At 37.4% G+C, this 13,888-nt stretch overlaps 1 protein-coding gene and 1 pseudogene across 1 annotated transcript; one reads left to right on the top strand and one right to left on the bottom strand.

Annotated features, from left to right (window-relative positions):
* Window positions 1–9: 9 nt before the first annotated feature.
* Window positions 10–3,457, bottom strand: LOC107716298 (leucine-rich repeat, immunoglobulin-like domain and transmembrane domain-containing protein 1). The gene is made up of 4 exons (XM_016522670.1): window positions 3,190–3,457; window positions 2,273–2,733; window positions 1,218–1,523; window positions 10–1,043 (listed from the first exon to the last, which is right to left on the bottom strand). The coding sequence occupies exons 1-4, from the start codon at window positions 3,309–3,311 to the stop codon at window positions 10–12; spliced, it is 1,923 nt and encodes a 640-aa protein (XP_016378156.1). The 5' UTR covers window positions 3,312–3,457.
* A 2,394-nt stretch (window positions 3,458–5,851) lies between these two features.
* On the top strand, window positions 5,852–12,909 carry LOC107716284 (RPE-retinal G protein-coupled receptor-like; annotated as a pseudogene).
* The last annotated feature ends 979 nt before the right edge of the window (window positions 12,910–13,888 follow it).

The following is a 13,888-nucleotide window of genomic DNA, read 5'->3' as shown; positions in this document are numbered from 1 at the left end:
TCAGCAGAATTATTCGTTGGGCTGCCCCTCAATCTTAGCCGTGGACTCCGAGTCGAGGCTGGACCGGGCTGACAGCAGTCTGTTGGACTCCTCTGTATTCAGTCTGTTGAGATATTCCCCCTCCAAGCCTTTGGCCTTGGTACTAGGAGACAGAGTCTCAAACGCCACATACGAGTCCTGAATGTCTTTGGGCTTTTTGCCCAGAAACTTCTTGATTTTCCTCTTAAGTGCCCCGCAGCACACGATCACAGTCAGAGGAACGGCTATCACGCAGGCAACCGTGATTACTACTACATTAATGAGCTTTTGGGTTCCATTAGCGCTTGCCGCTGCATCTGTTGAGAAGATTACACACTGCTCCTTTTTGGGGATCAGCCCCTTGACACACACACAGGCGATGTATTTGGTTTTTGGAACCAGTACCTCAATGATGATCCGGTTGTTGCCTGGACTGACGTTAATTCTGCGCATATCCCTCTCGCCAAACACAGCGTAGAGGACGCTGAAAGCTGTTGTGCTCTTGGCGGTCGGTGCCCTCCAGTTCAGACACACAGTGTAGTCCGTATCGCCAATCACTTTCACCGAGCGCACAATCCTATCAGGGTCTTGCTGCAGTGAGGATGTGTTTGCGGCCAGGTTGCTCAGATTGGTCTCTAAGAACCCATCAGGACTGGCCGTTTGGGTATTCGTCCGACTGTTAGCGGCATTGTCGCTTTCCATACCTGGATATGGGCCTGTGTAGCTCACGGTGGCACCAAGTGGTAGTGCATTGTTGGGTGTTGGGGAAACATATCTGGCGATGTGTTTTTCTTGATAGGCTGCCTTGACTATTGGGTTTGGCTTCTTGGACTTTACTTTGGTTTTTGGATCCACAGTCGGATTCTCAGCTTTGGGAGCATCGCTTATGATCAAAGAAATGACGGCTTCTGCACTCCCTGCATAATTTGTTGCTTTGCAGATGTATTTTCCCGTGTCACGATAGGACACGGCAGGCACGCTTAAAATAGACCAAACTATTCCCTCCTTCAAATTCTCCAGTTGAGCTGCAAAATTTGGAGGAAAAAAGCAGAACGCTTGAGTACATTCACTCAAAATGCAAGAATTAATTAGTATTGTGTAATCACAGTGCATTGTTGTGTCCGTGCCAACAGTGTAATCACTGTGCATTAGCACTTCTGGCTAATGCTGCTTAGCTGCCCGCCACTGTGCTGACTCACCTGTCCCATTCAGTGGCTTCCCATCTGCCCTTCTCCAGGCCAGATCAGGGATGGGAACCCCAATGGTTCCGCATCGCAGTAAGACATTGTTGCCCACTGCGCTCCTCACCCGGGCTACGGCCGTGTGGACGCGAGGCCCCTGGCAGCGCCTGAGCTCAGCATCGCTAAACAGAACTCCAGAGAGGCTCTCTGGATCGGCGCACCTGAGCCTCGTATCAATGAAAGCCACCGACAGACTGGGAGACTTCTGGAACTGGACCAGGTCGTATAATCGGCAATCGCACAACCAGGGGTTGTCATGAAGACCTGGGGCAAAACAAATGTTCAGTGGCAAGTTACAACAAAACTCTTAAATTAAGAAAACCTTTATAATTGTAATAAAAAGTTATAATAGTAAGGGCATTTCCTCTCAAAGTTTTCTTAAGAAATTAAGTGATTTTTTTCATCTTAATGCATTTTTATGCAAGACTTTGCATTTTTATATAAAAATACACTGAACAAAATGGTGCAGGATTTACTTTGAAACGATTTTCAGTCATAAATTGCTAGTAAATTTCACAAATAATTGCAAAGAAAAGGCAAGTAACACTGAATTAAACAGGAAATTTGTAAGTAGAAAATGCAATATAATCTATATAAAATATAATCATATAAATAAAAAAAACTAACACTTGCTTTCTAATCTTTTTGTATTCTATCTGTTTTCTTTTCATTTATTATACAATTAACAAAAGCAAAAAAGACCTCTAACACTAGCTTGCTCCATTCTTTTTCTATTCTATCTGTTTTCTTTTTATTTATTATATTACTTAAAAAAAAAAACTTGCTACGTGTACTGCGTTAAGCTAACTGAGACTTGTTATAGCAGTTGTATATCATTGCTCTTTTGTTGATTTTGATTGCTTCCATTGTCCTCATTTGTAAGTCGCTTTGGATAAAAGCGTCTGCTAAATGACTAAATGTAAATAATTTAATATACAAATATACAAAATATATAATATATATAATAACCTCAATATATTAAATTAAGAAAAGAAGACAAAGGAAAAACTTACCAAGGATCATTTTTGAACTTTCTGCTCCTTGGATGGGTTTGACTGTCAACCAAGTACTGAGGACCTCAGATGGTACTGTCAGCAGATTATTGCTGGATAAATCCAGGTAGGTTACATTTTTCATGTAGGGAGCAGCCTCAGATGGTACTAAGGACAGCTGGTTGTTGTGTACATCGAGTAGCCTCAGACTGGGCATGTCCATAAGGGATTCCCATGGAAACGAAGTGAGCGAATTTCCATCGAGCCTTAGTTCCTCTAAACTGTACAAGCCCCGGAAACTGTCCGAGTTGAGAGAGGATAAAACGTTAAAAGACATCCAAAGGAATTCTAAGTTAGAGAGGTAGCTAAAAGCCTCGCTCGGGATCCTCTTAATGGCCGACTTTTCAATCCGAAGTTTCGAGGTGTCGCCTGGGAACGTGGCGGGCACCAGGGAAATCTCGGGATCGTTGCAAATCACGCTCCTGCAAAACGCATTGGAAACAAAAATAAAGAGTGATAAGCAGGGATTTGAAAGCTTGCGCACACGGATCTTTAAAACCAGTGGTATTTGACTGATGCTACAAATGCTTGTAAAAAATCAGAAATTTTGAACGTTAGTCATTATTGGTCAAAATGTACACATATTGCGCAATGAAAATGGAAGTTCTTGTTTTCTTGATTTAATTAACTGAAAAAATAGACTGAATTTAAATTGCCATATTTTAAAACTCTAAGAAATACTAAAATAAATTAATACATACGTACATATATTTTGTATGTAAATATCCTCAACTGTATTACACACAATATGTAATGTATAAAATATAGCCAGAGTGTGGAATGCGCAAATGCAGAAGTGCACCACATTTCAAGTGGGGGGGGGGATGCATTGCATTGCATGAATTAAATACAGTTGAGATAATAAAATACAGACTCACCTGGCTCTTGATCCATCACTCAGGTTATGATAAAAGCAGCTGCATTGGGAAGGACAGGTGCTCCGAACAAGTGGAAAGCCACCAGATGCCAGTAGGAGACCCAAAAAGACAGTAAGAGACATATCGCTACTAGTGTCAACAAAACACCGCTGACCGTAATTTTAATGAAGGACCATCCACTTGCAATTATGGGGAAAATAACCAGCATGTCATCGTCGCTCTGCTCCGATGTCACTTAGTGATCTGACTGCTACGAGTCCAGCAGATAAAAAGGACAGATGAGGATTAGCGAAAGCATGCGCGTTATTTTCATTTAGATGCGGATGCATCTTGGAATCTGATAGGCTACACGGAGATACAGCTGTTAATTATAGGGAGAAAATATTTCTGAATTGGCCATAATGTTGAATACCCATCCCCCATCTAGCTCTAATCTTCTACCTGACAGCTAAACTATGAAATTTGTTGCATCACTTAGATTGCGTAAGAGCTGATGATATTTTAAATCTAAATGGTCATAAAAAAAAGTCACACTTGTGTTTTTGACGGTCAATGGGAAATACGCAAAAATACGAAAATACAGAGAATTTTTGTGTGTACAATCTACAAATCATTCACGATGCAGAAAAAAAGTGCACAGCAATGAAGGGGTGACTCTAAAATATCAAGTGCAAAATGTTGAAACCAACATTTCAAACAAAAAAATCTAAACCTTTACAAAAAGTTGTCTTTGAGAATGTCTAAATATATATCTAAATCCACAACTTAATAAAAATAAGTATTTATATCTAAAAACAACTACAGAATTAATAAACCTTTTACATAGAGCTTTATGAATCTAGTGGATAAACCATGGAATTGCAGAAGTTTTTCTTTTTTTACTCCCACCAGATGGAACTAATCTGCCTTCAAAAATTTGATTTTTATTTATTATTTTTAGACAGGTGAGTCTCTATTTTAACATGAAATACTGCCAATTGAAAAGTAATATAAAATATTAGAAAAAAAGTATTATTTTCAATGGGAAAAACTGATCATAATTATTGCATAAATAGTAATTACTATAATGAAATTCTCTCAAAATACAAAAGAAAAAAATATTATTGAACAAAAATATATTGCATTGATTTTACTGAAAATGAGCAATACCAGAGAGTTAAAACATTTTCCTTTATGTAATCCTGTTAGACCTTGGCTGACAGGTAGCTTGCTTTTCCTAATAGCCTGTTGTTAGGGTTTGTAAATACAACTATTCTTAATAGACAGAAACAAGCCAATGCAAGAATAAATAAATAAATAATATAAATAATATAAACAGAAAATATCTTAACATCATGAGCTCAAAACAATGAATAAGAACAGTGCAGGAAATATGATCATAAATATTTCAAAATCTTTCTTGAGTTTCTATAAGGGCCAAATTCAGAGGAGTTAAATCTTTCCACACATTTTGTTTCTGAAAGATTTATATGTAAATCCTTCCTTGGTATAAAACTGGTATGGCGTGTATGTTTAATTAGACTGTTTTCTTGTAACTGTTGTACCACTACCACAAGAGTTATTTTTGCCTGAAACCTATTTGTTTATGCTACTGTAGGTTTGTAAACACAACATAGGTTGAACCTTGGAGCCAGGCCATGTTGTAAATATAAAACAGAATTTCTCAACTCCGCCAAGAAAAAAAAATCAGCAAACTGTTGTTTATTGTTTTAAATAATTCATTTTAAATTATTTGTTTGTTTTGAAGTGTTCAATAAATTATTCTAATATCAGTTCTGATGTTTTATATATTAATATATACAATGCTAAACATTTAATTTAACCTCAGACTTCCTAAACCTCGTTCACACGCCTTCTAAGGTCACATTATTCCCCTAAATATCTTTTTGTGAGTGTTACAGTTATACAGTATAGCTAGAGAATTCAGTAAAGACTTAAAACTGCAGTGAGCTCAGTACCATGTACATTTTTTTGTTACATTCATGTCAGGCAGCTAATCTAATTTGCACTAGCAAAACCAAATTCATATTTTACTTTACAGTAGTATGTGGAAATTTGAGTGGGAAAAATGGTCATATAATTTTGTATGGTTATATGACTAGGCATTTTTTAACATGTAAATTATATTTCCCAGGTTTCATTAACCTCATAATCTTTACTGAGGTACTTGCCTGAACAATATGGGTCTTGTTTAGGACAAGTATGGTATGATGATTAGCGCCGATTTTGAATTTTGTCATTTCATACGTTTCACTCAGAAATTATGCATTGTAAAAATAAGGCCCTGTATGTGGAAATACACAGGACTTCTTGTGATAAAAGACTGATGATTGTAGATTTGTAAAACAAAAAATAGGTTAGTGTATCAGTGTTACTTTTTGTTACTTATTTGGCTTTCACTCAAGTATGAATAATGCAATCGGGAAACAAAGGGGCTTTTAATAAGCACTTCAGATTGGCTATTTTGTCTAAAAAAATATTCTAAATGTTTCTATTTCAGCACCGAACACAGCTTATGATTGTGATTGTAAAGGCTTAATGTTGTAAGTGTCCCTAAATTATTTCTCAGAACAACAACTAATCTATTTGTGAACACACTGACATTTTCTCTCTATTTTGTTTGAAGATCTGTTCATTATTCAGTAATTTTCTCCAAACCACAATGTCTCCTACAATTGAGAAAAGTGATTGTAAATGGACAGTTTCTCTAATCATCCCTATGCAAACCATCTGGTATACAATGTGCGTTAGCGTAAGGAGTGACAGCTCGACAACACCTGTTGTGCAGCCAGCAAACAGAACAGGACACACTGGATTGGCACAGACTGGACTGGTTCGCATCCACCCCGGTCTTATTATCAGAGCGCTCAAGCGTCTGACACACAAAGGCTTATTGTGTAACTGAATGAGCGCTTTACAGTCGCCCTGTGTAAATGCGTATTAGGGGTCAATGGTAGGAGTTGTTATATTCATTATGACATTCTTGTGCGGATTGAGGCAGAGGGAGAGGGCTTTACATAATTACGTTCATGCTTTTCACGTGAAATGCTCCTTTAAAAGAAGGCTTCGATCGAACACATTGAGGCATATCGCGCGCGCGAGCGGACTGTGATTCTGCACAGTTTGGTACCAAAATTGCGTTCAAAGTGGTGACGTCGTATCCACTACCGGAGGGATTCTCCGAGTTGGATGTGTTCTCCCTGGGATCTTGTCTGCTCGTGGAGGGTAAGAGTCGTGTTCAGGTTATATTAAAATAATAATTATTATTATTACAATAAGAGGATCGCCTGCACATCTTACTTTGTGGATATGCACAGCCTCTATAGGATGAGCTTTATCCAGGAACGATAGCATAACGTTTGAATAAATAAACACACAGCGGTGATTTAACTATCTATCTGAAGACTGTCACTGCTATGTTACTGTTGTGTAACCGCGCTGTTTGGGGTCTCGAGAAGGCTCTGAATGTTCACACGTTTTCTGTGTCCTCTGAAGGTCTCCTCGGGTTCTTCCTAAATGCTGTCACCGTTGTTGCTTTTCTTAAAATAAGAGAATCGCGGACCCCAAGTAATTTTCTCGTGTTCAGTCTGGCCATGGCAGATATGGGTATTTCTATGAACGCCACTGTTGCTGCCTTCTCCAGTTTTCTGAGGTGAGCACGCGCAAGTCTGTGTTGATGTTGGTGTTGTTGTTGACGGAACCCCTAGAGGTGATGCTGCGTCAGGGATGTAGTAGTGTGTAAATACAGCTGTGATGTAATGCTGCTGAAGAGGGGTCTTTTTTCGTAATGAATGACTAAAGTGCAGCTGTTGGGGTTGCAGGATTTTATTAATTTTTTTAGTCTTTTAATCACATCCCAGCTAAAGTAAATAATAGCATAATCCAGCCTGGTTGAAAAGGTGATTTACTGGTTTTAGCTGCTCTCCCTGGTCTGGTCAGACTGGTCTGTTGGCTGGTTTTATAGAGGTTTTGGGCATTTTCGGCATTAGTTTTCCAAGTTGGAAATTAGCTAGTGCAAGCTGATAGACCATTTTAGACCAGAAGCAAATTGGCAGTTTTTTTGAAAACTGTAGCAGGCTAATGAGCAGTTTGGGCCAGAAACCAGCTACCATGTTCCAAAACACAGATATGTTAGATTTCCATATTTATTGATACAAGCAAGGATGTGATCAAATATTTAAGATAGAGGAAACAAGTTAGAAAAATGTCATTGAGAAAAATACAGTACACATCACGATTAATTTAATACTATTATTACAGATAAACAACATAAGCAATGCTAAACATCAACCAGCAAACTTTGATATTTTTTAATACTTTATCTTCTTGAAACTCCAGATACTGGCCTTACGGATCAGACGGATGCCAGACCCATGGCTTCCAGGGCTTTATGACTGCTCTCGCCAGCATCCATTTTATTGCAGCCATTGCTTGGGACAGATACCACCAGTACTGCACAAGTGAGTAACAGAGAAGTAAAAGAAAGAATAAGTTGCTTCTCACCACTTCAATAGGATATTTGACATGCTTTGTTATAGTTCAACCCACCCATTTTGCCAAGACCACCTGCTGAAGGCACTTATAATGCACATATGCTTCACCAAAGGCCATACTTTTCAGAATCTCAGTGAATGACCATTTTAAACTAGTTTGTGAACACAGAGCAACTCAGGTCTGGTATGTTGTGGTGTGTAAATGTAAATTCTGTAACAAAAACAACAACAACAAAAGCAACATACACAACCGTTCAAAACTTTGACCCAAAATATTTTTTTTTAAAGAAATGAATACTTTTATTCAGCAAATATTTTTGAGCACCATATCAGAATATTACACTTTTAAAAATAAACGTTTCAAAAGTAGGAGACATTTGTAAAGATTCCATTTAAGAACTACGAGAACTACCTTTCTGTGAACAGTTCTTAAAATAATCATTTTTTCTTAGTATGAAGAACATTTTTATAACCTAAAGAACCCTTTTCTACTATAAAGAACCATGTTAAAGGTTCTTTATGAAACTACAGATGCTATTAAAGAATCTTTGTTTTTAGGAGTGTAGAATGATTAAAGGATGTGACACTAAAGACTGAATTAATGGCTGCTTAAAAATCAGCTTTGCTATCACAGGAATAAATCACATTTTAAAATATATATAAAAAACTGTTATTTTAAATTGTACAATATTAATGTTTTTACTTTATTTTTGATCAAATAAATTCAGCCTTGGTGAGCATAAGAGCATGAACATGAATGTCTAAAGATTGTAAACTAATAATTAGCTGTAAATGCTGTTATGAGATACCAGTACCACTGTTGTGTTATTAAAAAAATCGCTTGCATGCCTCAAACCTTTGAACAGTAGCTGAGTAACTGAATTTTAAATAATGTTTAGGTTTATAAATGAAAACTATTTAGTAAACAGTATAACTTTTATTATTGTAGTAATACCTTGTGTTATTAGGGACAAAGTTGCAGTGGAGCAGTGCCATCACCCTGGTTATCTTCATCTGGCTCTTTACTGCCTTCTGGGCCGCCATGCCTCTGATTGGCTGGGGAGAGTATGACTACGAGCCCCTGAGGACCTGCTGCACATTGGACTACAGCAAGGGTGACAGGTAAGATACACAGTTAATTATTACATTCATAATTCGCATCATTTTGTATGATTATAACATAAAACACTGCTCACCAGTGTCAGTTTCACATTTTGACCCATATATTCAAATATGCGTGCTGACCCATATTTACAAACATAAAAAGCAATAGTAGGGTCATGGAGAGGTCACATGACTCTCATTTCCTTGTAAATCTGTTCACTGTGAAATAAGACCTATAATGAAATTGTGTCTATCCTTTTACACAGGAACTATGTGTCTTACTTGATCCCCATGTCTATCTTCAACATGGGCATTCAGATGTTTGATGTCTTCCTATCAGTCCATTGATAAGAAATTCAAGAAGACTGGCCAAACCAAGGTAAAGTATCCCCTGTACCATATTAGAATTTGACATGTGAGACCAAAGGGTGCATGAAAAGAACAGAGTATACATTTGCCCTCACATTGCATAAGACTGTTATTCACAGGGTTTGAGTAGGTCAAAGAAACGTTTTGCCTGGGAGCACAAAGGCATCTCTGCAAAAGCTACTGAACTATTCTCCAGGACAGAACTATTATGTAACACTAACTTATTGCATGCACACCAATACCAAAGTGATAGAAAGGGAAGGGAATTTTCTTACATACAGTTAAGACCATCACAGGGTTATTATCCTTAACTGAAACTAAAACTATTAATTACATTTTGTTAAATGGAATAAAGCTGAAATATAATAATAATAATAATAATAATGACAATTGTTTCATTCTGTCAACAAACTACTCAAGTGTAACATTTATTCAAATGTTTCTGCTTCAACTCACATATGTTTCTTATTTTCTTCAGTTCCAAGATTGATCACACTTGTAATTGTATTATCTCTACTTTTCCTTCGTCTGTTTTTCCTTTAACCATTTCTGAATTTTCTGGTACTCCTCTCTCAAACTTTTCCACATTGGATTTAATTCTCTTTGCAATGAGGTTTCAAAAATGAAAGCTGCCTCTTCCATAGTTGATCCTGTACCAACCGGGCTGTTTCAGTCATGTTTTGCTACTTTATGTACTGCTGTATTAAGTATCATAAATTATTCTCTGTGTACTGGTGTTGCGCCATCAGCATTTAAAATTGCTGCTGTGACCCCTGTACCAAAATAAAAAAAGAACTTTGACAATCTTAATCATTTCCATCCCATTTGCAATCTCTCCTTTCTTGCCAAAAAGTTAGAGCGAACTGTTACTACTCAATTGCATTCCCATCTTACCGCAAACAATCTTTTTGAGCCCCTTTTATCGGGCTTCCATAACTCCACAGTACTGAAACAGCATTAGTTAAGGTCACTAATGATTTGTTAATTGCTTCTGATTTTGGCTATCTTTCTATTTTGATTGTTCTTGATCTCAATGCCGCTTTCGACACTGTTGATCATTCAATTTTACTTACTTGTTTAGAGTTTAGTCTTTGGTGTTTCTGGGACTGCACTAAGCTGGTTTGAGTCGTATCTTTCAGAACGAAAGGAGTTTATTGCTATGGGTGGTTGCAGGACTGATATCGGTCTGGTGCAATCTGATGTTCCTCAAGGATACATTTTGGGTTCTTTACTTTTTTTAGCATCTACATTTATCCATTTGGTCAACTTTTAAGATCACTTGGTCTCAACTTTCACTTTTATGCAGATGACACTCAGGTTATTCTAAACCGGATGTCTTTTTTTTTCTCAAGTGTATTTCTGAGATTAAAAAGTGGATGTCTAGGAATTTTCTGTCTAAACTGTGACAAGACGGAGGTAATGCTCATTGGTTCACCCCAACAGCTATGTAAGGCTGGGTCTTTAACTTTAAGTATAGATGGCTCTACACTGGAATTTCAAACAAAATGAAAAAAAAAATTGGGGGTGATATTTGATACTCATTTAACATTTGTTCCCCATGTTCAGAACACTGTCAAGACATCATTTTTTCATCTTAGAAATATAGCCAGATTGCGTCCTATGTTGTCATTCCCGGTGACTGAAAAGTTAATAAACATCTTTGTATTTTCTCGCATTGATTATTGCAATGCTTTGCTGGCCGGGGTTTCAAAAGCTACCATAAATAAATTACATCTGGTTCAAAATTCAGGCGCTCGAATCCTGTCTGTAAACAGGACAAGTGACGCTCGAATCCTGTCTGTAAACAGGACAAGTGACGCTCGAATCCTGTCTGTAAACAGGACAAGGGATCACATAACTCCTGTCTTGGAGTCTTTACACTTACAATTCTCATGCTTACTTATAAGGCTTTGCATGGTTTGGCTCCCCATTATCTCTCTGTGCTTTTAGTCCCCTACACACCAGTGCGTGATCTCCGCTCCTCGGAAGCTGGCCTTTTAAATGTTCCGCTTATTTAAAATCGATGGGTGATAGGGCGTTTTCTTCAATCGCTCCAAAACTTTGAAATTCTTTGCCTGCTGAGATTAGGCAAGCAGAATCCCTTAGTCTTTTTAAATGTTCCCTTAAAGCTTATTTTTTAGGGTAGCTTTTACTTGATTATTTTGTCATTATCAAATTTCTCTTTTTACTTGTTGAACTTTTGATAGCATGTTCTTCTCTGGTATTTTTATTTTTGTATCTCATTTTCTTTCTCATTGGTATTTTTTGTATAATTGTATGTTTTATTTAATTTTATTCTTGTGAAGTTCTTTGCGATGCTACTTTTTTAAGGCACTACAGAAAATAAAGTTTATTATTATTATTATTATACTAGCACAGAATCGCTTTAAAGGGGTCATATGATGCTGCTAAAAAGAACAGTATTTTGTGTATTTGGTGTAATGAAATGTGTTTATGCGGTTTAAGGTTAAAAAAACACATTATTTTCCACATACTGTACATTATTGTTTCTCCTCTATGCCCCGCCTTTCTGAAACGCGTCGATTTTTACAAAGCTCATCGGTCTGAAAGGTCATTTCATTATGTCTTTGTTGAGCCTTCATGCCTAATTTAGCTTATTACGCTAGTTCTAATTAACTCTTTTTCTTGTGTTTACTTGTTCACTCATCAGAACAGTAGAATGTTTAATGGTATATATGTTACATCACAGTTAAATCTGCAGCATGTGACTTAGAAATCCAACTAAGTCTAAATCTCCTGCTTGCTCTCTATGTGCAGTTCAACTGTGGCACTCCTCTGAAGACCATGCTGTTTTGCTGGGGCCCTTATGGCATCCTGGCTTACTATGCTGCTGTGAAGAATGCAACCCTTGTCTCTCCTAAACTGAGAATGGTGAGGAAATCATGTTTGAAGCACAGCACACACCCAAAGAAGATAGTTCATCCCAAAATGAATCATTTACTTACCTTTATGTCTGTAGAACACAAAAAGAATATATTGTAAGGTTAAGTCATATAGGTTTGGAATTACTATAATGACAGATTACCAGTAAACTTCACATAAAAACACTCTACCATTCAGTCAGTCATTTTTTCTTTCTTTCTTTTTTTGAATGAATGAATTAAATGAATAGCAGCACAAGTTTTGTTTCTTGAGCAGCAAATCAGCATATTAGAATGATTTCTAAAGGATCATGTGACACTGAAGACTGGAGTAATGGCTTCTAAAAATTCAGCTTTGCCATCACAGGAATAAATAACATTTTAAAATATATTCAAAGAGAAACCAGATATTTTAAATTGTAATTATTGTATTATTTTTACTGGGTTTTTGATCAAATAAATCTAGAGACTGTAGTGTAAACATAGGAACTGATAAATAATATTTCTGTTAAACTATTTAACTATTCAATACTGTGTGCATAAAATGAATCTGTTCTGAACCTATTCTTACAGATCGCACCCATTTTGGCTAAGACATCTCCTACTTTCAACGTCTTTGTTTACTCCCTTGGAAATGAGAACTACAGAGGAGGAATCTGGCAGTTGCTCACTGGCCAAAAGATTGAGACTTCTGCTATAGAGAACAAGTACAAATAAACCAAGAATGTGATAACAGTTAATGTCCTGGTAGTTTCTAACAGGTATGACACTTGCTTATTGGCATTGTGTGCTTACAGTGGGTATAGAGAAGAATCACCCCCCTTTAAAATCATCACATTTTGTTGCTTTGGAGCCTGAAATGAAGACGGACACAGTTTATGTTTTATCCAGCTGTATTTACTCAGTGCAACTTATAACATCCGAGTGAAAGATATAACACCAACATGTCAGAAAAAATAAAAAAAAAACAGAATCACTGAGTTGGAAAAAGGATCACCCCCTTGTGTCAGTATTTTGTTAAACCACTTTTGCTTTAATTTCACCCTTTAGTCTGTTGGGATACATGTCTACTAAATTTGCACATCTGGACTTTGCAATATTTGCCCACTCTTTGTAGAACTGCTTAAGTTCAGTTAAATTTGATGGTGAGCGTTTGGGGACTGCAGTCTTCAAGTCATTCCACAGATTTTCAATGGGGTTTAAGTCTGTGCTCTGACTAGGCCATGCAAGGACATTCATCTTTTTCTCCTTTAACCTCTGTGTGCTCAGTTTTGCTGTGTGCTTTGGGTCACTGTCATGTTGGAAGGTAAACCTTCTTCCCAGAGGGCAGCAGATTTTCCTCAAGAATTTGATGGCATTTTGCCTCATCCATTTTTCCTTCTATCCTGACAAGTGCTTCAGTCCCTGCTGCAGAGAAACAACCCCATAACAAGATATTAGCACCTCCATGCTTCACTGGAGGAATGCTGTTATTTGGATGGTGAGCTGTATTGGATTTCTGCCAGACATATCAATTGGTGTTGAGGCCAAATAATTAAATTTTAGTCTCATTTGCCACAAAATCTTCAAGGTGCATTTTGGCAAAGCTCAGTCGTGACTGCATGTGGGCCTTTCTTGAGGAGTAGCTTTTTTCTTGCAACCCTTCCATACAAGCCACATTTGTGGAGATTTGTGATATTGTGGTCACATACACACAATGACCACTCTTTGTCATAAATTCCTGCAGCTGCTTCAGGGTTGCTGTAGGCCTCTTGTTAGCCTCTCGGACCAGTTTCCTCCTGGCTCTTTCATCCAGTTTGGAGCAACGTCCTGATCCAGGGGCTGTGTTGTTTGTACCAAATACCTTCCACT

Source organism: Sinocyclocheilus rhinocerous, unplaced genomic scaffold, assembly GCF_001515625.1.
Source record: "Sinocyclocheilus rhinocerous isolate Xijiao unplaced genomic scaffold, SAMN03320098_v1.1 scaffold869, whole genome shotgun sequence".
In the NCBI taxonomy this organism is placed as follows: domain Eukaryota; kingdom Metazoa; phylum Chordata; class Actinopteri; order Cypriniformes; family Cyprinidae; genus Sinocyclocheilus; species Sinocyclocheilus rhinocerous.
Note: the sequence above shows the minus strand (reverse complement) of the source record. Positions and strands in the feature narration are given on the sequence as shown.

Excerpts from the sequence above, each read along its gene's own strand:
- LOC107716298 (XM_016522670.1), bottom strand. The coding sequence starts at position 3,311 with ATGTCTCTTACTGTCTTTTTGGGTCTCCTACTGGCATCTGGTGGCTTT. Across the intron at positions 1,524-2,272 it reads AAGTTCAAAAATGATCCTTG|GTCTTCATGACAACCCCTGG; the intron begins GTAAGTTTTTCC and ends GTTTTGCCCCAG. Across the intron at positions 1,044-1,217 it reads GAAGCCACTGAATGGGACAG|CTCAACTGGAGAATTTGAAG; the intron begins GTGAGTCAGCAC and ends CAAATTTTGCAG.